Source organism: Oikopleura dioica, chromosome 2, assembly GCF_907165135.1.
Source record: "Oikopleura dioica chromosome 2, OKI2018_I68_1.0, whole genome shotgun sequence".
Lineage (NCBI taxonomy): Eukaryota > Metazoa > Chordata > Appendicularia > Copelata > Oikopleuridae > Oikopleura > Oikopleura dioica.
In genome coordinates, this window is record NC_137292.1 from 8,055,948 (window position 1) to 8,077,759 (window position 21,812).

General features: G+C 42.0%; 7 protein-coding genes across 7 annotated transcripts; all 7 read right to left on the reverse strand.

Annotated features, from left to right (window-relative positions):
* Nucleotides 1-901: 901 nt before the first annotated feature.
* On the reverse strand, nt 902-10,311 carry LOC145700258 (unconventional myosin-XVIIIa-like). The gene is made up of 18 exons (XM_081777507.1): nt 9,221-10,311; nt 8,562-8,705; nt 7,325-7,445; nt 6,917-7,281; nt 6,751-6,868; nt 6,384-6,581; nt 6,100-6,218; nt 5,989-6,054; nt 5,671-5,915; nt 5,123-5,510; nt 4,899-5,079; nt 4,750-4,834; nt 4,633-4,707; nt 4,030-4,373; nt 2,710-3,986; nt 2,461-2,663; nt 2,190-2,419; nt 902-1,946 (listed from the first exon to the last, which is right to left on the reverse strand). The coding sequence occupies exons 1-18, from the start codon at nt 10,166-10,168 to the stop codon at nt 1,840-1,842; spliced, it is 5,214 nt and encodes a 1,737-aa protein (XP_081633633.1). The 5' UTR covers nt 10,169-10,311; the 3' UTR covers nt 902-1,839.
* LOC145698063 (unconventional myosin-XVIIIa-like) lies at nt 10,183-11,747 on the reverse strand. The gene is made up of 2 exons (XM_081775269.1): nt 10,254-11,747; nt 10,183-10,194 (listed from the first exon to the last, which is right to left on the reverse strand). Exons 1-2 carry the CDS (start codon nt 11,745-11,747, stop codon nt 10,183-10,185), a joined length of 1,506 nt encoding a protein of 501 aa, XP_081631395.1.
* Nucleotides 11,748-11,934: 187 nt separating this feature from the next.
* On the reverse strand, nt 11,935-13,894 carry LOC145698065 (uncharacterized). The gene is made up of 4 exons (XM_081775270.1): nt 13,458-13,894; nt 13,176-13,347; nt 12,393-12,967; nt 11,935-12,162 (listed from the first exon to the last, which is right to left on the reverse strand). The coding sequence occupies exons 1-4, from the start codon at nt 13,545-13,547 to the stop codon at nt 11,935-11,937; spliced, it is 1,065 nt and encodes a 354-aa protein (XP_081631396.1). The 5' UTR covers nt 13,548-13,894.
* Nucleotides 13,895-14,133: 239 nt separating this feature from the next.
* On the reverse strand, nt 14,134-15,198 carry LOC145700260 (uncharacterized). The gene is made up of 2 exons (XM_081777508.1): nt 14,874-15,198; nt 14,134-14,827 (listed from the first exon to the last, which is right to left on the reverse strand). The coding sequence occupies exons 1-2, from the start codon at nt 15,176-15,178 to the stop codon at nt 14,155-14,157; spliced, it is 978 nt and encodes a 325-aa protein (XP_081633634.1). The 5' UTR covers nt 15,179-15,198; the 3' UTR covers nt 14,134-14,154.
* A 40-nt stretch (nt 15,199-15,238) lies between these two features.
* LOC145697013 (putative U3 small nucleolar RNA-associated protein 11) lies at nt 15,239-16,311 on the reverse strand. Its single transcript, XM_081774146.1, has 5 exons — nt 16,204-16,311; nt 15,902-16,102; nt 15,709-15,815; nt 15,529-15,663; nt 15,239-15,486 (listed from the first exon to the last, which is right to left on the reverse strand). Exons 1-5 carry the CDS (start codon nt 16,268-16,270, stop codon nt 15,271-15,273), a joined length of 726 nt encoding a protein of 241 aa, XP_081630272.1. The 5' UTR covers nt 16,271-16,311; the 3' UTR covers nt 15,239-15,270.
* Nucleotides 16,312-16,344: 33 nt separating this feature from the next.
* On the reverse strand, nt 16,345-19,346 carry LOC145697012 (protein PAT1 homolog 2-like). Its single transcript, XM_081774144.1, has 9 exons — nt 18,575-19,346; nt 18,389-18,499; nt 18,265-18,347; nt 17,999-18,224; nt 17,774-17,952; nt 17,443-17,727; nt 17,268-17,396; nt 17,063-17,226; nt 16,345-16,978 (listed from the first exon to the last, which is right to left on the reverse strand). Exons 1-9 carry the CDS (start codon nt 19,299-19,301, stop codon nt 16,906-16,908), a joined length of 1,977 nt encoding a protein of 658 aa, XP_081630270.1. The 5' UTR covers nt 19,302-19,346; the 3' UTR covers nt 16,345-16,905.
* A 435-nt stretch (nt 19,347-19,781) lies between these two features.
* LOC145696110 (large ribosomal subunit protein eL20-like) lies at nt 19,782-21,232 on the reverse strand. The gene is made up of 4 exons (XM_081773098.1): nt 21,091-21,232; nt 20,708-20,849; nt 20,440-20,633; nt 19,782-20,017 (listed from the first exon to the last, which is right to left on the reverse strand). The coding sequence occupies exons 1-4, from the start codon at nt 21,136-21,138 to the stop codon at nt 19,847-19,849; spliced, it is 555 nt and encodes a 184-aa protein (XP_081629224.1). The 5' UTR covers nt 21,139-21,232; the 3' UTR covers nt 19,782-19,846.
* Nucleotides 21,233-21,812: the final 580 nt, after the last annotated feature.

The following is a 21,812-nucleotide window of genomic DNA, read 5'->3' on the forward strand; positions in this document are numbered from 1 at the left end:
AATTGCCAACAAATTATGGCTAAGCGTCCAGTTATTTTATAAAAGATTATTTCTCGAAGGGCTTTTCAATAAGGTCTAACAAAAGATCTAAAAGAACATGAAACCCTAAGGCAGCTGCGTTTTCCTAACCTGCCCTTTTGTCCAGAAATAATGAGCAAATAGGACATTATATGACATCAAATAAATGCCACATTAGACAGGTCTTTAATTATCATTTATTAAGAATAAGAACAAAAAGCTTGGTCTGAAGTGAGAAGTAACAAACGAAAAACATGTATTTTAGAAGGAGATAAGGGAACAGAAAAACAGAAGCTAAGAAAACATGCGGAAGGGCCTTCCGTCAAACAGAAATATTATTATTTGTCGGAGATACACCAACTAAAATTATTGGCCGGAAAGGGCGATAAACAAATAGTAGACGTCGAAAATAGAAGGGATTGATGCTGAGTAAGTTGGACTACTTTGAATACTTTTTGATGGAGGTAGGTCAGCCAGATTTTTAATTTGAATAAATATAAATAAAGTTAAACAGTTTTCGATAAATTACTCTTTTTTGGGATGGGTTAATGAGCTAAAGAAGATCACGAGCTTTTGATGAGCAAAAAGCGCGTGAAAATCTTTTTAAATTTTTAATATAAACAGCTTTGACAAGTTTTAAATAGAAGTAGAAACCCACAACCGGCAGTTTTCTTTCCAAGTAATACTGGGAGGTAAGTAAGGAACAGTAGTAACGATTTCGATGAAGTATTTTTCCTTTATTGATTCCATGAAGTTGGCGGGATGACGGTTGATTTTTGATTTTTTTAAATATTGATAGTATTGCACCTTCGTTAATTAAAGTTCATCTTGGCGGGGTGTCCTAAAATAAAATTATCTTTTCCGATTCTTTATTGTCGGATACAGTGTACGATACACTGTGTATCTTCGCACGAAAATTTATTGTTTCATAACCATTCAACGCGCATAAAGTACAAATGTTATTAAGGAACTGTGCCATCCGCTACTAGTTGCCGGTCCGTTTCACTGCTACTAGTTGTCGCGTGGGTCGCATTTTCATCCTTCGCGCTCACCGCTAATAGTTGCCGCTTAGGCCCCCGCCAAGGGGAATCTAGGGCGCATACCCCGCCGAGAAAGGGCAACCTTCGCTTGAGCGCCGAAGAGAAAGCGCCCGTTTTCACTGCTACTAGTTGTCGCGAGGTTCGCATTTAGGCGGCAACTAGTAGCGGATGGCACAGAATTTGAAATAAACGAAATAAGATAAACGGAATGTACAATTATATTGACGATATGGGCAGACGTCTTCACTCCAAAATAATCTCATATTGACGCACTCATGTTTTATTAATTTAAATTTACAGTATTTCTCAGCTGTTGTCATTTGCCACGCAAATTGATGAAAATATCGATATTGAAATTTGCTTGGCAAACAAAGACAATTCCCAACGTTCATTTTACTGCCAAAATTTAAACGAAATGTTCTTCGACATTTTGACGTTTCCGACAGCTTCAAAATTGCCTCGTACGACAAGTTCAAATTTGCGAAGAACTTATGAAAAGGCAATCGTTTGTGCACTAATCTTGGCGGTCAGAAACATTCAATAGAGCGCTAATGTTGTGGCCAGGGGAAAACAGCCGACGTAAAAAGTTCAATTTGGATCTTCTTGAGAAATAAGATAAAAATATCTGAAATTATTTTGGAATAGATACGTTTTCAAAAGATGTGACAAGTTTTTTGAGCGAGATAAATAAGAACATAGGCAGAAGGTTTTTTATTGTATAAAAAGTAAGGATGAAGAAATATTGCGTGAGCCGGAGAAGAAAAAGCCATTGAAGGGATATTCAGCTCCTCAGATATCCGGACATGATGTCTTTCACTTTTTCAGATTTGCGATTTGAGCTCGTCGAAATCGTCGAGTCTCCACTTCGTTGTCGAGTCTTACGAGAGCCTAAAATCAAGATGGTTAATACTTGACCTTCGCAGAAGCAATCATGGGGTACGCGCTAATAATTACGTCGATTCACAAAGTGGCAATCACGTTTTTACGAGTGTCTAACCGATGATTACAATAAACGATGGCAGATAACCTTATAAAAACTAGCACTTTCCCAAGGCCAACTCTGACAAAGAAATCCTCCTTTGGAAAGTTCAACCGAATGATTAGAAGACAAAATTTGAATTCTTGAAATACCTGAAATCGGCGTAGCAGTTTCACATCGAACTCCGAATCTTGCCAGCGATACATCATCTCCATCGGGATCCAGGGTGAAGTTAGATTGACCAGAAGGAGCTCGGTTTCGTTCTTTGCGGCTTTTCGAACTTATCGGCTCAGTGAAAGAAACGCGACTGCTTGCTCGATTCGAGGAACCTTCAGAGCTTTGTCGACTTGTTCTTCCCTTTATGTAGTCCTCAGCTATTTTCCTAGAAGTCGATTTTATTTCTGAAGTGCGTAATCTGTTTACCTTTGATCAGGTTTTTCGGTGATGCTTCCACGGACTTTGTCGAGAAAACGCGAGCGGAACTTTGGAGTACTGTCGTTGCTATCTTTTGATTGTCTTTTTGGAGGAACATCGAATTCATCGTCGCCTTCTGATAGATCTTCGTCATCAGATTCAGGAGTAGTGGACTTTTTCTTTTCCAGGACGTCATTGTAAACTCGGTCAAACTAGAAGAGAAAGATTCTTATAGAATCATCGACTAGAGATACTTACCTTGGCGTTATCTATGGGCTCCGCATCTAGAGCACTAAGTTCAGCGCTCATTTTTGCCGCTCTGGCTGCCATCTCCAACCAGTCCTCTCCTGTTCTCGATGCTTTGGATGAAGTGGAAACTGTGGACTCTCTATCATCGTCTGATTCACCTGCTTCCGATGCTCGTCTTGCTTTCATCCTTGCTTCAAGCATTTTTTCGATATTTGCAGGATCAAGGGGATCATTCGGATCGGGCATCAACAGCCGATGTCGAGTTTTAGTGAGATCTAATGGGTCTTCTTTCTGACGCTCCTCGAGTGTCTTCCCGCCAAGCTTTCGCGGAGCTCGCTTCGGTTTAAATTCATCGTCATCATTTTCGTCGGAAAGTACAATTTTATTTGTTTTTTTCTTTCCACGCGCAGCTTGAAGCTTTTCTTCTTCGTCCGAGATGTCATTGTCGTCATAGCCGACGGATTTATTGAACTTTTTAGAGTTGGTCGAGTATTGAGCCATCGTCTGTCTGACAATATCATCAGCGATATCGTTTGCATCATCCTCGTCATCATCGTCATCCTCGAAGTCATATTTTCTATCTTTCAATCGGCCAGCGTTAGAGATAGAATCATATGGCGAAATTTCGTCATCAAGGTCAACAGAAGTTCGTCCCTTCGGTTTGCGCAGGATTGATTTCCTCCTTGCCTCCTGTGGCGACTTCTTGATCGAATCATTCGAGCATGAATCACTCAGCGATTCGGCTTCATGTCTCGCAAATATTTTGCTCCTGATGTGATCAGTTTTCATGTTGTCAATTTGCCTAGTGACATCTGCGAACGCTCCAACCTTAGCTCTGCGTGATTCTTTTTCCTCCATGTCGGACGCTCGCGAGCGAGATCCGTTTCTTGATCCCATTCGCGATTCCGTTCGGATGATTTCGATCTCTTCGTTGATATCACCGACGTCTTTAGTTCGCCGCATGCCAAGTTCTTTGGCCAGTTGTTCGGGCGTTGAGTGAAGAAGCAAATATGGATCAATATCTTCTAGTTTTCTCAAGATAGGGTCATTTTCTTTTCTTGCTGGCGGAAGAGTCATCGGTCGTTCAGGAGAACCAGCTCTGGAACCTGCTCGAGAACCGACACGTGAACCTGGTCGGAGAGTCGACGCCCGAGACATTCGAGACTGAGCTCGGTTAGCGCCGAAATCATCGACAAGATTTACAAGCTCCTGTCGGCTTTCGGAAATCATAGATCCAGTTGGAGATCCAGCACGGCTCAGGCTATCATCAATCTGCGAGACGGCCCCTGAAAAGAAAGATTAATTGATTAACAGCGATGATTATTCTACCGGAAAGCTTTTTGGTAAGCTCATCCATCGTAAAATCAGCACCGGCTTGTTTGGAATTATACTCCGTATCAGCAAGAATATTTCTGTTCGCTCTGGAAACTGAGCCGCTTCGTGAACCAGGTCTAGAGCCAGCCCTTGACGCACAGCGTGATTCAGATCGCTCCTGATATGCATCCATTTCCTTCACAAGCTTCTTTCGGGCCTTTTGGGCGGCTTTCTTGCGCTCAGCACCTGTCATTCGCTTCTTTGCTCTGCCAACAGTAGATAGACCAGTGATCGCGGAATGAAGAGTTCCAATAGTTAGAGAAGATTCTGGCCTTTCTGAGGCACCACAAGAGATGCAGCTATAGCAATACAAATAGAGCAAGGGCAATAAGAAAATGGCTCACACGATGTTTCTGTTTTGTTGCTGTTTTTAGTACACACACAGTTTTTTTTTGTATTAGACAGGTTTAGCTTAAACACTCGGATGGAAGGATGGCAGTGAGATTGTTTGAAGAAGTTGAATGGTTATGAATTAAAAAACGCTTTTTTTGGTATATAATCTTTTATAAATGAAAACTGTTCTGCAAACTTCGATATCTCGGGCGACTGTTACGATACCTTTGATCGTCGCGATCAAGTCTGGAAATTGAACCACCGAGGCGGGATACAGGAGGTAAAGCGGAAGAATAAAGCCTGAAAAGTCATCAGTACTGGAAAGTTTTCATTTTAATTTACGTCATATTATCGGGATCGTCGTCAGACGAAACATCAGACAAGTCGACATCTGAATCTTCAAGAGCCTCGAATGCCTGCTGTAGATCTATAATAATGAGTAGTTGAAACATTCGGAAATTTAACAAATGTTCAAAATTATGTAGAAGTACCTGATATTCTTTTGAACGCGAGTTTGAGGTCTTGCTGGAGAGCTTCGTTGGTCGAACTGAGGCGGGTAATCTCGAGCTCAAGCTCTTCAACCTTGGACTTGGATTCGTGATACTTGCGCTCGGCAATAGTAAGATCCTCGCGAGCTTCCTGCAAAGCTTTCTTTGATTTTCTCGACGCATCCTAAAATTATTATAGCCTCAAAGTTCGCTTCAAAATAAGTCACCTTCTCACGATCCTTGTCGGAGAGATCTTGCGTTCTCTGATTTTGATATTTTTCAGCGTTGTCCTTCAGCCTATTGATCTGCGTTTCAAGCCTCTTGGTGGTGGATTTTTCAAATTCAAGTTTGGTTTCTGCTTCTCTAGCTCTTGCCTCAGCTCTGAGAACATGAGATTTGTCGACATAGTTGGTCTCGTATTGTTGATTCGACATTTGAAGGTTTCTAACACGCTCTTCAAGAAGATATTTTTCTGATTTGAGCGCTTCGAATTCCGTGTTGACACCGACGAGTTCAGACTGAGATCTGTTGTAGTTATCGACCGCGGATTTGTACTTTTGCATCGTTTCTTCGAGATCTTCTTCTTGCTCTTCTATTCGATTGCAGAGGTCATTTCTAAAGACAAAACATCCGCAAGTTGTCTTAGACAGTGGCTTAAATTTACGGAAAGAAGAGTATAATCCTCTACAAATATTCATCGCTTTTTCAAAATATTTTTGTTGTCAAAAAATAAACCGCAAAGCTCTACTTTATATATAAAATATCTAGATCTTACCGTTCTCTATGTGAGTCCGCAAGCTGTCTTTCAACTTCCTGCTTTGCCCTGGTGAGTTCCTCAATCTGGCTCACAAGATCCTCATTTTCAAACTCGATCGATTTCTTGCTCTTCGACACCTTGTTCTGATTCATCGAGGCCTCTTCAAGTTGAGTCTGAAGTTGCTTGAGCTGTGCTCGTGAAACAGAGTCGTTTCGTAGAACTTCAATTTGGAGCTGGGCATCCTTCAGAAGGGCACGGTATCGCTATAAAGATGATGCCAATTTTTATGAAATCCCGAATTTTTCTCGCACTTGACGGAAAATATAAATTGCTCACCTGGATATCTCGACGAAGTTTCCTCTCGCTCTCCTCGTTTTTGGCGGGAACGGTAGTGCGCAATTCCTAGGCAATAGAAGTATGAAAAATGAAAAAACTACATGAACTAACATTAAGCTTGAGTTCAGCTTCCTTCCGCTGTTTATGAGCGCTTTGACGCTCGGACTCTTCCTCTTCAAGCTGTATCTCGAGTTGTTTAATTCTCTTTTGGAAACCCGCTCGTTGGTCGTCTAAAGATGAATATACGAGATTTGCAGCATACGTAATTCAATGCTCTAATCTTCCTCTACAGACTATAGATTCGTGGTTTTTACAAATCCTGTGTCTATCCAACTAGGACAAAAACTGTATTCTATGTCTTACTATTGCTAAAAGTTAAGACCCAAAAATTTTACCAATTTCTTGATCCTTAGCTTCAAGCTGACGCTGATATTGCTGTCGATCGCGCTCATTTTGAACCTGGAATCTATCGCGAGCTTGCTCAGTTTGCTGATTTTCAGCGAGGAGCTCATCGAATTCCTCCTGTAATTCTTGGAAATTTTGCTCCAATTCGCGTTTGCTACGTTTGAGCTGGTTTACCATTTCTCCGTCGTCTAAAAAGGCGATTTAATTAAAGGTTAACGTCAAAAAAAATGGAAATATTATATTAAATGGTCGGTCGGAAAAGGAAATATCTTCGTTTTCAGGTCCCAGATATTCCATGAAAAAAAATGAATGATATACGCCCCAAATCATAAAATTGAGTAAAATTTGAAAAATTACCGTCATCTCTCGAAATATAATCTTGAATTTCCGCTTCCAATCGTTGGTTCCTCTTTTCCGACAGCTCGAGATCATTGATTTTCTCATCAAGCTCATTTTTCAGCTTGAAAACTTGCGCCTGAAATTTTAAAAAGTTAGTCGATTTATTTATCTTTTTCTTCCCCACCTGAAGATTCTCCTTCTCTCGCTGGGATTTATCCTTGTCGATCTTGTGCTGCGCAGTTTCCGCTTGCTGACCGTACATTTCAGAGTCAAACTTGCGCTGCTTCTTTTCGAGCTCATGATTCTTCGCTGAGACTTCCTCTAGCTGCAATTTTGTATCGTGAAGCTCGGCAAGTTGTCTGGCTTGCCGCTTCTTGGATTGGGAAAGATCTTGATCGCGGTTTTCAAGCTCTTCTTTTAGCTCGTTCAGTTGTTTTTCAGTGTTGCGCTTCTCAGTTCGCATTACTTCGAGCTTTTCTTCAAGGTCGCCTTCGAGCTTTTTCTTTTCGAATTCGACTTCTCTGATTTGATGTTCCAGGCGAATACGAACTATATTTATATTTTAGAAAATGATGAGCAAATGACTAGAAACCTTCTTCAACAGTCTCGTCGCCATCGCCGGAATCATCAACAACGGTTTTGTTCATTTGCTCAACTGTGTGATTGTGGCGTTGGCGCAGTTCGGCTAGCTCGATGTCGATTTCTTCAAACCTCTGAAAAGGCGGTTTATCTTTCTGGTTTCGTAAAAAGGAAACTCGAAATTCCGAATTATTGCCAAGTCAAATACTATCAGAACAATAATATTTGCTTGACAGATATTAACACTCAATGAAGTCAATCTCTTAAGGATATAAGCTATGAATTTGAACTTTCGTAGCGCCTAAATGCGAAGTAGGATCATTTTCACTTCAAAAGTAATCCTACCTAAAAATTCACGCAAAACTCAAATATGGTACTTTAAAAAAAAATTTTATTGAAAACTTTCCTTTTAGAGCGATTTCAAATCTTACTCTCTCGATTCCTCGAAATTTTTCCACTAAATCGGTCCAGTTTTTTCGATAAATAACTTCTCTTAACCCTTATCTACAAAATTGACGGATCAGTTTTCCCTAATTCCGACCGAAACCGATTTTAGAGCCATTTCCATGAGGCTTACCAAGCGCGCGAATAGTGTAAAAAGCGGTGCGCTTGGCGCTCGCTCTCTCGACTCCTCTTTTCCGTGAGAGTGGCGCGGTTGAGCGGAGCGCTTTGATTGGTTGCACGCGAAAAAGCACAAAAAGAAGAAAAACAGGAGCAAAAAAGAGGAAACGCTAGAATAAAAATTCGAAAGAGTTTCGAAATAAAAGCCCGTCAATTTTCTAGCTTAACATCATTGAAATAATAGACACGGTTTAGTTTTAGCGATTCAATGGAAAAATTTCGAGAAATCGAGAGAGTAAGATTTGAAATCGCTCTAAAAGGAAAATTTTCAATAAAATTCTTTATAAAAGTACCATATTTGAGTTTTGCGTGCATTTTTAGGTAGGATTGCTTTTGAAATGAAAATGATCCTACTACGCATTTAGGCGCTACGAAAGTTCAAATTCATAGCTTATATCCTTAATCCTAGCGGTAGAATATTGAATTCTACGGAGAAAACGCCTTCAGGTTATTCGCGTATAAAATGATAATTCTTATGCAAAGATCTGGCATGTCTGCTATTGTCTGACTGATTCTATCAAAAGAAACTAATTTGAGCAAGAATAGCCCTTCCTTTGTCTCGTTTAAAAATATTTTCTCGATAAAATGATAATTTTTCCATGGATAATTTAATTTATGATTTATCACACCTTTTCGCTGTCGTCTGCGCGTGATTTCAAGTCACGATTTTCAAGCTGGACTTGTCGTCGTTCTGCGATCTCGATTTCAAGCTGCTCGTTTGTCTCGGCGTTGGCGTTTTGCTCTTCGATTAGGTCGTGTGTGAGCTCTTCTACCTAAAACAAAACATTCTAGTTTTCTTGGCAATTATCTTCTTTCATATTTTTCAATAGGTTTGGCACGGATTGTTAAAAAGACAAAGGGGGGAGTACAAAAAGTCCTCCTTGATTTCACACTACGGAGCTTAGATACAGTTTTCTCGATTATTTATCAAGCTCCAAGTTTAGAAAACAACAATCACCGAACCGGTGCCCTCCGGCACCACCTGTTAAATGTCGGATCAGAAGAAGCTCAACAAATTATTTGTCGATGCTCCGAAAAGTCACACTTGGTCGGCGCAATCCAAAAATAATTATTTTGTGAATCATAAAAAGAGGAAGTCTTTTCTTGATAGTGATTGATTATAGCTTTTTTAATCTCAAGCGTTAAATAATAATTTTACGGCTGAAGGTCATCATTTAAGCCGATCCCTGGTAGCTCTCTAGTTAAACATTCCCTGTAAAAATATCCTCGGGGAAAGAGAGGCTTTTAAAATTTTAAGGAGGTTTTAAACTGGACTCTCAAAAGTTACCTTGGAATTCAGTTTGTCCGCCCGTTCTTTGTTCCTAGCATTCTCTTCCTCCAGTAGCTCGAATTTGAGCTTTAATTTTTCCAGCTCTGTGGTTTTCTCGTGAAGCTCCACATCCGCTCTGTGAGTTTCAATAAGGGGGATGATGTTGGTATAGAGTTTCCACCAAGGCCACGATTTTCTTTCCATATAACTTCGGATATTCCTCTGAATCGTTCTAGCAGCGACCTCTCCGACTTTTCGCTTTTCAAACTTCTTCCTTTGAAGATGACCTTTGCAGCGAGCTTGGAAACTCGAGAGAAGAATATTCAGTTTCTTATTTCGCCTTGTCTCTAATTTCGCAATGATGCCAGTTCTGAAGAAGATCTTCGATCGACCGATCTTATATTGAGTTCGCTCTAGCTCATGTGCATCGCAATGCAGCTTAACAATATCGGGCGTTTTGTGGTAATCGTTGGGATAGACCTTCACCAAGCAGCCAAATTGTCTGATAAATTCGTCAAAGTTGAGTGAGTCTGGGAATCCCTGTTTGATGAAGCGGCCGGATTCAACGAGGCGCAGACCTCTAATCTGCATTCTCAGGAATGGCATGTCTGTGAGTGCCGATTGCTCCGCTTGGATCGTTGGAGACAAGGCATTGACAAAATGCACTTCGCATCGTCGAAGCTTATCAACGATCAAATCCACGGAGACCTTTGCTTGGAGGGTTGGACTCTTTCGTTTCGTTGCTGGAAGACTTGAGACATTTCTTCTTCCAGAAGTGGTTGATCTTCTGATTGTACCTACACGGACAAAATCTCCTCCTAGGTCGTTTGAGCGTTTGGCGAGACTTTGTATTATGACCTTCTTCGATTCGGACAAGAAGTTGGCTGTGCAGGTAAACTGAGGGGGGAGCTTCTCTTGAGCCCATGAGCCAAGAAGCTGATTCATATTCAGCCTCGAACTGACCATGTTGATGTCGGATCTTAAATCCGCTCCTAGATTCTGTCGCTGGTAGGACGAGTGGATCCCTGCCGATGCCGTATTGAGTCAAAACCTTGCCCGTGAATGTTTCAGCAGACGAGTTAGGATACAGCGCTTCCTCCTCAAGCATCCACAAAATACCTTTGGCATCATCCTCATTGTAAGCCGCACGATTTTGTCGGTCCACCAGGTCCACAGATGCTGACAAGTCCACATCTGGCACGGGTAAATCAAGTTCCAGCCCTTCTTGCTCATACCGTTTTTGGACATCTTGAAACAGTTTTTCGTCATGAACTTGCATTAATCTGTCGTTAGTGTAGTTGAAGAGCAAGGATGAAAGAGATTGATGTTTACCAAGCTGATAACCTGGAATATCAACAACCGTGATCGTATGAACTCCACTTTCTCGTCCTTTGAAGGCAGCATTCACAATAGAGTAAATAATCTGGTACACTTCACAGTACAATCCTTGTGCAAAAGCATCGATAGCAGCTTGCCCAAGATTAGTGTTCTTCGCTGGTCGTCCAGGAACAGTCTGTTCGAAAATATATTTTTGAAGACTCTCCTGTGGAATTCCGAGGACAGCAGCTGCTCGTTGAGCTGATTCAGGATCGGAGTATTGGAATCGCTTTCCGTCTGGGGTCTTTTCGGAACCTGCACATCCCAAATGAAGAATCGCTGCCAAAAGACACATAATATATCTAATTTGATTAGCTTCGGCGTCGAGTGCTTTTAATGCCAGATTGAATTTTTCTAATCGACGAACCCAATAGCTTGGCTCGTTCTGAGACTTGGTAGGAGGGAGGTATCTGTTGTCAGTCTTCGTCCTGTCGTTCATGAATAAGTCTTTCCTCAGCTCAGCTTTTGCCCCCTCCGCGAGGATATGAAGAGCGAGGAAGTTAGATTGATCTTGTGAGCTTGATGTTATGTGCTCCTTGTCTAGCAGAGCACTCTGGACATCAATGGAAACAAGAGACCCTGACTTATCGTAGTCAAGATGAAACAGCTTCACATCTTTTGAACTTGCACGACCCTGGGGTGATTCGACGCAACTGACGGATTCAAGCGCCATCCATGCAGCATTAACCACATCTTTTTTGATGCTAGTATTCGATACTGTTAGGAGGTAGTTTAGTGTGTGTTCGACCATGATACTCTTTCCAGCACCAGAAATGCCAATAGGACAAATGGCTTGATTCTGGTTTGCCTTAAGCATGCGACGATAGGCGGATTGTGCCGTCGCATAAATGTGGGGCGGCAGCTCTTCTCGACGGCAGCCACGGAACATGGAAATAACTTTGTCCGAGTATGCAGCTAGCGAATGACGAGGATTGATTGTGATCAACTGATTCCCGCAGAAAGTATGAATAAGTTTCCCTCCCAGACGCTGCCTCAGCGTGTGCAACGACGATGACTCGTTTAGGAAAGTCAAATGGGTGATATCTTCACATCTGTCTTTTTTAGAGATGAGATTGAAATTTCGAACGTTAATAAGGAAGAACGTGTACCAATTTGAAACGATACCGATGGAATTGAAATTCAAATAAGCACAAATACGCAGCACCATGATAAACAATCGTTTCTAATATGATAAATAAGCGTAAGCTTTTCTCGAAAAATGTAGATTCATACCATAAACGCGAATGTACAACACATCCGAATTCGGTAGATTGTAATAATGATTCCAGTAAAGATGGAATTTGAACCATCTCTTTGTAAAACTGATATTAAATATATACCCAGTAAATCACTAGTCATCTCCTTTCTTGGTCAGGGTGATTTGCTGGCTCAGTAGCTGCCTCATCAACAATAAGAACAGACCCGTCCTGCTCAAGTCTGACTTTAGTTTTGCCGTCCATCAAATGACCGGACGGCGCTTCTTTTGGTAGAATTCTGCAGGACGCGATGCCTGCTCGATGAATAAGCCACAATTTTTCGCCCTTTTCCCACAGCTCATCCGGCAAATCATCGTCAACGCGGAGCTAAAAATTTTTTTAAGAATTTTTTCTACTAAAATTTAAATCTATTCATGTTAGGCAAATGCTCTTTGTCTGGTAGAAGAAAAGGGGGTGATAATTGCTTTGTCGGGAAAATGGCTCATCAAATGGCGCTCGATGACGCTGCGCTCTTTCAAGTCCCCAACGGCCAAACTTTCAACTTCAGTTAAAATTTTTCTCGATTGATTTTCAAACTCAACACAAAAAAAATCAACCTGCTCTAATTCTTCCGCGGCGTCAACAATTTCGTACGATGACGAGTCCGATGAGTCGATGCCATTTTGAAGCTTGACGAGAGTCCACTCTTCTTCTTCTTCTTGAACTTGATCCTGTGTTATTGTAAGATTCTCTCTCAAAGGTCTTCTCAAGCTGTTGGTTTTGTCGAATGGAACTCGAAGATCTGCGGGCTGAGGAAGCTTAGACAGATCAACAGACTTTCTCGCGCTTGTCTTGGTTATATCCATTCCGGACATAGAACTCGTCCTTCTGCCGGAAGTCGTGTATTTTTTCTTTACTTTCGGAGGGCCAGAAGATTTGCCCAACACATGTGCAGACTCAGGCGAGTTATTAGGCGATGGGGTAATCTTCTCTTCGGAAATATCGTTCACCCAGTTTTGTATTCTGTCCATCTTCGATGACGGATTTCTTCCTTGGGCTTCCTCTTTCGCGGATGTTGTTTTTGCTTCGAACATTGCCAGTGCTTTATTTGTTCCTAGTTTCTTCGGGCCTGCCTTTGGAGTCTTTGGGGATGTTTCTGGGGTTTTTATTTTTGAAAGAAATTCCATTTTATCTTTATACAGGGCTTTATACAGAGACATCAACGGGTGCCAAATTTTTTTTAGAAAAATCACCTTTTACGTAAATCATTTTCATCAAAATTGAAAATTTGAAATTCAAATTAAGAGATTACGAAATTCAAAAATTTTAAATTCGCTTTTTCTCAAAAATCTAATCAAAATGATAATTTTATTATTATGAATTTGTGGAAAAGCCCATGCCTAGGTTGCTTATTTTACCATCAATATCTCCGTTGAGCTTGGCCTGGGCCTCTTCGATTTTTTTGATAGCAGTTGGTTTTTTCTTCTTCATAGGACCAAAAGGGGTTTCACGCCCGGCATCCGATTTATTATCGTCCAAGGGTGCTTTCGAGCGGCCGCCGATAGTCGATGCCTTTTTATAGTTTTAGACATACTTTTTAATTCATAAATAAGGGTATACTCGTTGAGAACTATTGATATCAAAATAATCAATATTCAAGTATGAAAAAAGGCTGAATTTACCCTTGATACTGGCCGCATTGTCGGGCCCTTTGGAGTATCATTAGCTGCTTTTTGCTCCCAAGCGGCGAATTTTCCTGTCAGCTTCGGCATTCTATTTTCTTCGATATCTTTCTATCTTCTACAGTACTTCCAATCTCTTTTTTCTTCCTACTCTCTATCTACTCATATTTCTTAATTTTTCTTTGTCTGGTGCGGTTTGATGTTTTTTGGTCAAGTTGAGGGTGCAAAAGTGATCTGGCACTAGCTGTCAACTGACTGCTAGGCCAATGGAGGGACAGTTTAGGGACCAAAGTGCTATTAATACGCACCCGCCCGAGGCAGAGTTAGCACGTTTGCTCCAGCACTACTCACTAATCACTAGCTGCGACTTGCTGTGAGGGCTACAGCGTCATCAAGAGCCATTTGATAAGACGCAAACTTTGAACTTGGAGCCTTTTCGCCCGCTTTTATTATGTAATCGGAAAACTTCAAGACCTCAAAACTTACAGGTTTGCCTCGTTCTACCAGCGAGCCGGCAAAAGACAGCTCAGCAATATTTTTCTCCGACAGTAAATGACACTTTTCGATTCCATCCGGCTTACGTACAGCCAGCTCCGTCAATTCCGGTATAGACTGCACGGTAAGCGTCACGCTATTCCCAGCTGCCTCAAGGTGGATTTATCATTGGTGGAATCATGAGTCTTCCATATTAGCGTAATCATTTTATAACTAAGTTGGGGTGAGTGACTCTCCCCTGGAAAAAAACAGCATGATCGACGTCAATGGAATCATGAATCCACTCCTTAATTTTTGCAACAGCATCTTCTTGCTGAGCGTGTTCAACATCGACACCGTTGATTTCTAAAAGCCTATCGCCAGGAAGCAGTCCACAACCGCTAGCTCCTGGTTCGGCAAAGAGGACAGTTCTTCTGGTCTGATCTCGCTCGGAAATCGTACTTCTTCGGAGAGAAAAGCCGAACCCCGTGTCTGGTCGGCGCGTAAGAACTACCTTCCTCCTCGGGCCCAGGAGTTTTGTCGAGTCTGGCGGCGGGACGGGAATCTCTTTCGGATAAACCTTCTCTTTAACGTAGCAGCGTTGATATGGATCGGGTTGTTCAGACGGGAATGGGGCTGAATGAAGTGAAGAAATGGATTGTTTCCAGCTCTGATTGCTGTTGCCCGGCCGGATGCCGCTGGCTAACGACCACGTATCTGGAACAGGCTGTCTTTGGTATGATGAAGGAACATTGCTGTAGTGGCCGATGGAGTCCTTGCGTTGAGGAAGAAGGTGGGAAGGAGTAGAATGAGCATGATTGGACGCATGCGAGGCGGAACGGGTAGGTCTGACAAATTGAGCTTGCTGATCGCCCATTGAACTTCGGGAAGATGTACTAATCTTAATTGTCAGAAAAAATAGCAAAGTCTGCGAAATGGTACCTTTCATTATGCTTATTTGTATGAACGACGGAATTATCGTGGGATAGGTTTGATCCCGAACTGTGAATAGAAGCGCGGTCCTCTGGTCCAGCGACCGCCTGGGCAACGTGTTGAAAGGCAAAAGGGGTTGAGATCTCGATCTTGGACTTTTTGGATTCTTTTCGACCAAAGACCTTGTTTCGGAAAGAAGACGGCGTTTGAGCATGCGAGAGGCCATGAGCTTGAGCGAGCTCGGAGAGCCGTTTTTGCTCGTCTTGGCTGTAAACGACCGAGTCTTTTTTCTTCGACTTCTTTTTTGAAAACATTTTCAAAGAATTTTCTCTCTCATTCTAAAATTCGAATAGAAGTAAAAGCAAAAAACCGACTTTCAATAAACAGATGGACAGACATTCTTTTTCTATTTCTTTCTGAGCTGTACAAAATTGTACTTTTTCGCTAGCTTCGCATTTTTAATTTCTGGCTTCTTTTCGCGGCTTTCTTCTTTTCTCATGAGCTCGTTTTTGGCGTTTTGGAGCTTTTCAAGTCGTTTCATTCGGTCGAGCAGTTCTCGCTGGGTCTTCAGCCGTTCTATTTTTACTTGCTCGTAGTCTTCCTTTTTGTATTGCGGGAGATCCTGAAAAGCTGATTTAGCGATGGCTTTCTTTCAGTTTAGTACCTCTAGTTGTTTCTTGGTAAGTCGATTATGTGTCCTGCCCAGCATCTCCTCCGTGGTTTCGAGTTGTTCGGCAAGTTCGATGCCCTCTTCATCTTCGTCTTGGAAAATAATGTGCTGGTTGACTGGCTTGCTCGTCTGCGCAAATAGAAAATAAAAATTGAAATTTGACGGCAAATATACCTCAAAAATGTGCACACTTTTCCGTAATCGCTCGATTTTACGGCTCTCCATGACGATGCGCTTCTCCAGCCATTTCAAGTCCTTTGTTTCGATCAGCGCGATCTCCTCTAAACTCCAAGCTCAAACACACAAGAACTCAATAAAAAAGCAAACATCTTTTTTGTTACAGTAACAATGCTAAAACTGTACGTACCTTTTGTGAGCCCTTCTTTGAGCGCTGTATGTTCTCCTTCGACCAGTTTGGCGCTGCACATTCCAAAGTAGAACTCATCTGGATTCTTGAATTCCGCTTTCTGTCTCAACTGAAGCAGCTTGGCCTGCTTGTTCTTGAAATTTGTCGCCCGGGCTTTGTAGTCTTGCTTCTTCTCGAGAAATCCAAGTTTCTGGCGGAATTCTGACCACAGTGTTCATAAAAACCAGCCTCTTTATGGCCAAAACTGACCAAAATTTTTGGTCCAAAAAGTCAAATAAAAATGAACTAAAATGAACACTTTCCTGGCTGGGAACGCTCGCGATGAGGTTTTGCCATTGACTTTTGGTATTTTTTGAATGCGGATGCCATTTCGATCGGTTCTCACGGACTTTTTCTTAATTATGATCATTTAATTTTGAAACAATTGCATATTTTTTGAAGAGTCCTAAGCCGAATTGTTTATTTAATTCACCAAATTTAAAAAAACTGATGATATAAATGAAGTTGAAACTGAAATAGAAAAACTGAAATTAAGAATAGTTCAATTGGAACAGGAAAATAGAGAAATAGAAGGTCAATTTTGATTTTCGAATGAAATAATTTTAAATCAAAATTTAAAAGAAAAAAGGACACGAACTTGGAAGAACATTAAATTTGTAATTAATAAGCCTTGAAAATAAATATAAGGACGGAGAATAGTATCATCATATTCCTGTGAAATAGAGAATAATTCTTTTTTATGGTACTGAGTGGTTCTGTTAACAAATATAGCCTGCTCAGTGAAAGTTGTATTTTTGCGAAAGAAAATATTGAATCTTTTTGGCCTCCTTCGCAGGGCCATTCTTTTTTTATCTTTTTTTTGTAAGGGTTTTAATGGATTTTTTTGTTAGGATCCTCGGGACTGAAACAAATATGCCCGATTATAGCAGGATCCTGTTTTTTTCTGTGTTTAGACGGTTTTTGTTGGTTTTTCGTAGAAGGATACTGAGCTAAATATCACTTGGTTAGTATCCAAAGGAGTTCTGATTGTTGAAAACAGGAGCGGGTTTGGCGTTGGTTTGAGTTCCATTGAGATGCCTAAAATTACGGTAAGCCTATTGAAGATATCGCGAAATGATAAGCGCTGGGCGCGTTTCCGGAAAGCATAAAAGCTCAACTGACCCTATCAAATGCTTCTGAGAGGCGGAACGCTCGAGTGCCTTGGCGAGAGCAGGATAAACACCGAGCAGCGGCGGGAGCACTCCCTTGACGGCAACTGCCGCGATCTCCCGCGTCAATGTCTTCACCAGATCGAGCCAGGCTTGGCGCCAGTCGGCCGGAAATTCCTCAAATTAAGCTCGATTCCAATTCAAATGGTCGCTTTTACCTGGATGGACATTTGACTGAGAAGGATTTGGCCGCGATCGAGTAATTTGCAGATCATGGACGCGCCAAAAGAGTGGCACGCAATTGGCTTCAGGTTGTTGTGTCGCTTTCTGCTCGCCATTTCAATAATCTAAAAAATTTTTTTAAAAACTATCTAAAATTACTAAAAAACAAACCTTTTCTAAGTCAAGAGTATTGATAGTATTGGCCAAGACATCGTAGAGCTCATGCAAAACATCATCATCAGCATCGCGCTTGATCAACAACGCCAAGTTGTTGAAGAAGCAGACAAGAATCTCAGCGGCATCTTCTTGGTTCAAATAAGGCAACGTTCTCTGGACAAGGCGTTTTCCTTTGCGAATGCTCAAAAGAGAGACGAGGCGCACTTTCTCGCTGGGTTTGATGAACGAAACAAGTTCTTGAGTTTTCTTTGCTTCTTGGCCAAAGTTTCTGAGCTCGTCCTAAAAATCGAGAAATAGAAACAAGACAAAGAATGCGTAAAAATACCTGGACCATGAGCTCAAGGTCCATAAGGACCATGAAAGCAGCTTCGATTTCCTTCAAAAGTTTCAATTTATTCGTTTGCTTCGGTGGCTCAATTGCATTTTGTCCTTCACCGCCTTCTTCCGAGACTGATTCCTCTGCCGATTTCACCATGATTTGAATCATTTTTCGCGGGTTATGAACTAACAATAGAAATGACCTCTCATGCATTTTTAATTCGCCAATTACCGGAGCTAGAGACCGGTTTTCCAAGAGAGCCTTCTGACCAAGGCTTGCGCTCTTTCTTTTCTTTTTCCTTTCCGTCCTCGTCACCTTCTTTCTTTGACTCTTTTTCCGAATCGTTGCGTTTTCGATTCCTGTTGTTTTCTTTCGGAGCAGGAGTTACGAGCTCGCGTTGGTTCTTTGCATTGCCTTTTTGCATCAGTCTCTTCATGTAATTTACGTAGTAATAGTCCTTCAAAATGAGTTAAGGTAAGAAAAGTGAAATTGAAAACCTCGATCTCCGGATTCTTGATTTCAAGAGCTCTCAGCTGCATAGAAGTGATCCATTCTCGCTCTCGACGACTCATCAGATTCGCTAAAGAATGCTTTAGATAGAATTTGTCTGTTATCTCTTACCATAAGGGTCTCGTCGGCGTTGTTGATTATGACGGTTGTTACGATTGTCGTTCCTATTTTTATTGCGCTCCAGTGCTCGCCGATGCTCAGGATGGAGTTGGCCGATGGTACCTTTTTTTAAGTTTTAATTTGATAGCTTTTTTTTGGAGAAATTTTCTTTCTAAAAATCGAAAATTGGAAACTTACCTTGTGGTGGTTGCCGAATTTCCTGTGCTACAACCTGCGCAGCTTCGAATTCTCGTGAATCTTTCCCAACCATCGTCCCTCGTCGAGAAAGCGCATCAAGCCCTTCTGCAAAATGCTGTCTTTCCAATTCTTCGACGTTGAGCCCTCTTTGCATCGGAGCTCCTGGAGGGCCAATATTTCCCGGTCCAGCCTGTTGAACAAGATTTCCAACAATCGAGTCGGCGGTCCCAATGTTTCCGGGCATTGGTGGTGCTACTGGCTCCTGTCTCGGCGCGAATCCTGGTGGAGGGCCAAAGCCAGGTGGAGGGGCGATTCCACCGGGGGCAGCGTTGTGCTGTGGAGGAGGAGCTTGGTTCCAGATTTTCTCCATGTTTTGGAGAGGGTTCGAAGGAGGCTGCTGCGGCTGACCCCAAATCTTCTCCATATTCTGCAGCTGTGCACTTCTATCAGGCATTGACACAAGCGGCTTCTCTTGAAGACTCATGATCGCCGGATCATCGGGAAAACCTCCAGCACCACCGTTCGAAACCGTCATACTCTCCAGCTTCGAAACTAAATGCCGAGAGCCGCCAACTTCGCCCAGTTTCGGCCAGGCGCCCGCATCAGGTCCAAATGTTTCATCGTTTTTCGCATTACTCGAGCGACTAGCCTCGTCTTCATCCCAAGCGCCAGTGTCGTTGTTGGGAATCGACGTGTCAAATCCGAAAAAGCCAGCAGTTTCAGCCATTTCAAATTTATCAGCACATTCTAAGCGATTCGATTCCTTTACTTTCAAGCACTCGTTAAGCGCATTCAGTGGCTCAAGTTGAGCCCTCAACTCTATGTGCAAAATCTGAGTCAGGGTCATGAAAGAGCCTCAATAAAAAGCCGAACAGCGGTCTTCTCAAAAACCAAGCCGCGAAGGGCCTTCGCCATAAATATTAATAAGGATTGAAAAAACGGAGTTGACACAGGCTGAGTTAGGGAACCTGTGTAGAGAGCCTGAGTCAGGATTGGAAAAAGCTTTCGTAGGTCTTTTACAAAGACGAGGCCTATTCATCAAATTTGTTAGTTCGTTCCATTAACCCGACGCAAAATTTTTACACAGATAGCCGAGAACAGTACACAGGTCTCGGAAAAAAACAGAATAAATTTCTAATAGAAATCAACCTGCAAAATGACTCCTGCTTGCACTAGAGAGGTAGAAATGACAATAATTATGGAAAAATACCCGTCACAATTCTTATTTTATTGAAAAGGACAGAAAACGAAAAATCAAGATCCAGAAGCGATTTACATGGTGCTTGGTCGTTTGGTGGCAAATCGAGGAGCGTTCTGCGCCTTTCGGGACATGATTCTTCGTGGAAGAGGGAATCGGATCTTCGAGTCCAAGAGCTGGGTGATGTGTGGTCGCTTGGCTCCCTGCTTCTCGCCGGCAGCGTTGGTGACGGGGAGTCGCTCTACCTGAAGAGGAAATTGTTACTTTCCAGTGTCAGAAATCATGGTCAGACGATCTTGATGTGAACTTGCTGCTAGGGAGTGAAATGGTAGACAGGAAGTTGTCTGTGGACTATGTTCATGCCCGGGTATGAGACATTCCTTTTTTGAAAAAGCAGATGAAAAGTTAAAACTTTCCGTCCATACTGTCTGACAGTCTGACTTCTTTCCAATACAGAATTTAATATAAGACTTGTCTATTTTCATTCAGTTTTGAAAGTCTATGAAACATTCAAAATGAATATCTTTAATTTACTATTGTCCGTTGAAAGTTTCCTAATTTTGAACAAATTTGGATGTTGGAAGAACGCTCGAGTCAAAATAGTCGAAAGAATCAAAAACTGTTTTTATGGGGAAGAGGGGGGGGTAGAAGTGCGTGGAAAACTTACTCGAAGGATCTGGATAGAGCCAGGTCGAGCTCGATGGCGGGCACCCATGTCTCGGTAGCACTGGGTGACGGCACCAGCGGTCTGGGTGTCTCGGTACTCTCGGTACATGTTGTGGGTACCAGATCGGGAGTCGTATCGGACCCAGATACCGAAGTTCTTGACGAGACCGGGGGTCTTCTCAGCGACCTTCTTGACTGAATTTTTAGTTGATCAAAAGAAAGATAAGAATTTCCGGAATAGAAAAGAACCAGTGGCTATTATTTCTTACCGGAGATGATTTCACCAGCGGTCTTGTTGACCTTCTTGTAGTAGGACACAAAGTACCAGAATCGAGATTTGGCAGCAATTGGGTCTGGGGCGAAGAGTCGGACTCGGTAGACCGATGGGTGGGGCTGAGAGTCAGAAGGCAACTGAAAAAGTTAATATCAGAAAAGTTTGAGAAAAGGGTTGCCAGAGCTTTAAAAAACATAACTGTCTATGTCCGGGAAGCTCCTGTCATAACGAATCTTACAGATAACTATTCTGGAGATAAGCGACTTCAAATGATTGTAAAAGGGAGCATCAAGGCTTAACTTATTGAAAGGTTCTGACATTTAACTTTCTTGATACAATATAATATTTATGCAGTAATTATTAACTTGTAATGATTACCTTTCGGCCGGTGACGATGAACTCGCGAAGATCGCCCTTTGCCTTCATTTTTGATTTTTAAAATCCGGTCTCGGTCTAAAACGCAAAAGTTATTACTCTTTTTCTCCAAGAAGATTCCCAAAAAACAGCTCTAGACGCAATTTTCCAGCAGTAAAAGGTCTTCTGATGAATCTCTAGAATTCTCTATTGACTGGAAAGACTGTCCGACAATTCAGCAGGTGAAATTTCAACGCTGAAGGGCTTCCAGAAGAAATTCTAAAAGAGTTTTCAGTGGAGGCGTATCGTCACACGAAGCGCGCTCGGCCAATCGGATCAATCGAATCGCCCACGCGCGCAGTAAAACGCGCTGAGAATAAATTCGGACGCGTCCGATCCGATTCTCCTGCAGCTCTAGATCTATTGAAAAAAGACGCAGAATGCGTTCGCCAGTGAAAAAGGTTTTAATTGAAAGCTATGGAATCGTGAATTTCTGAGCAAATTTTTCTCATTGTCACAAGTCCTTTTGGGACGCGGATTAGTTTGGAAAATCTTCAATTTAACCAGAATCATAAAAAAGATCAGAATAAAGTAATTTGATTTGACGTCTTTTTGGCGGAAATCAGGAATTTTGAATCTGTTTGAAATTTGTTTGCTGCCAGTGGATTTCCACATTTCCACCAGGAATTCTGTTCCCGGACCCGGTTCTTAGGGCTGCACTGGGGGATCTACGGAAATCGTCAGAT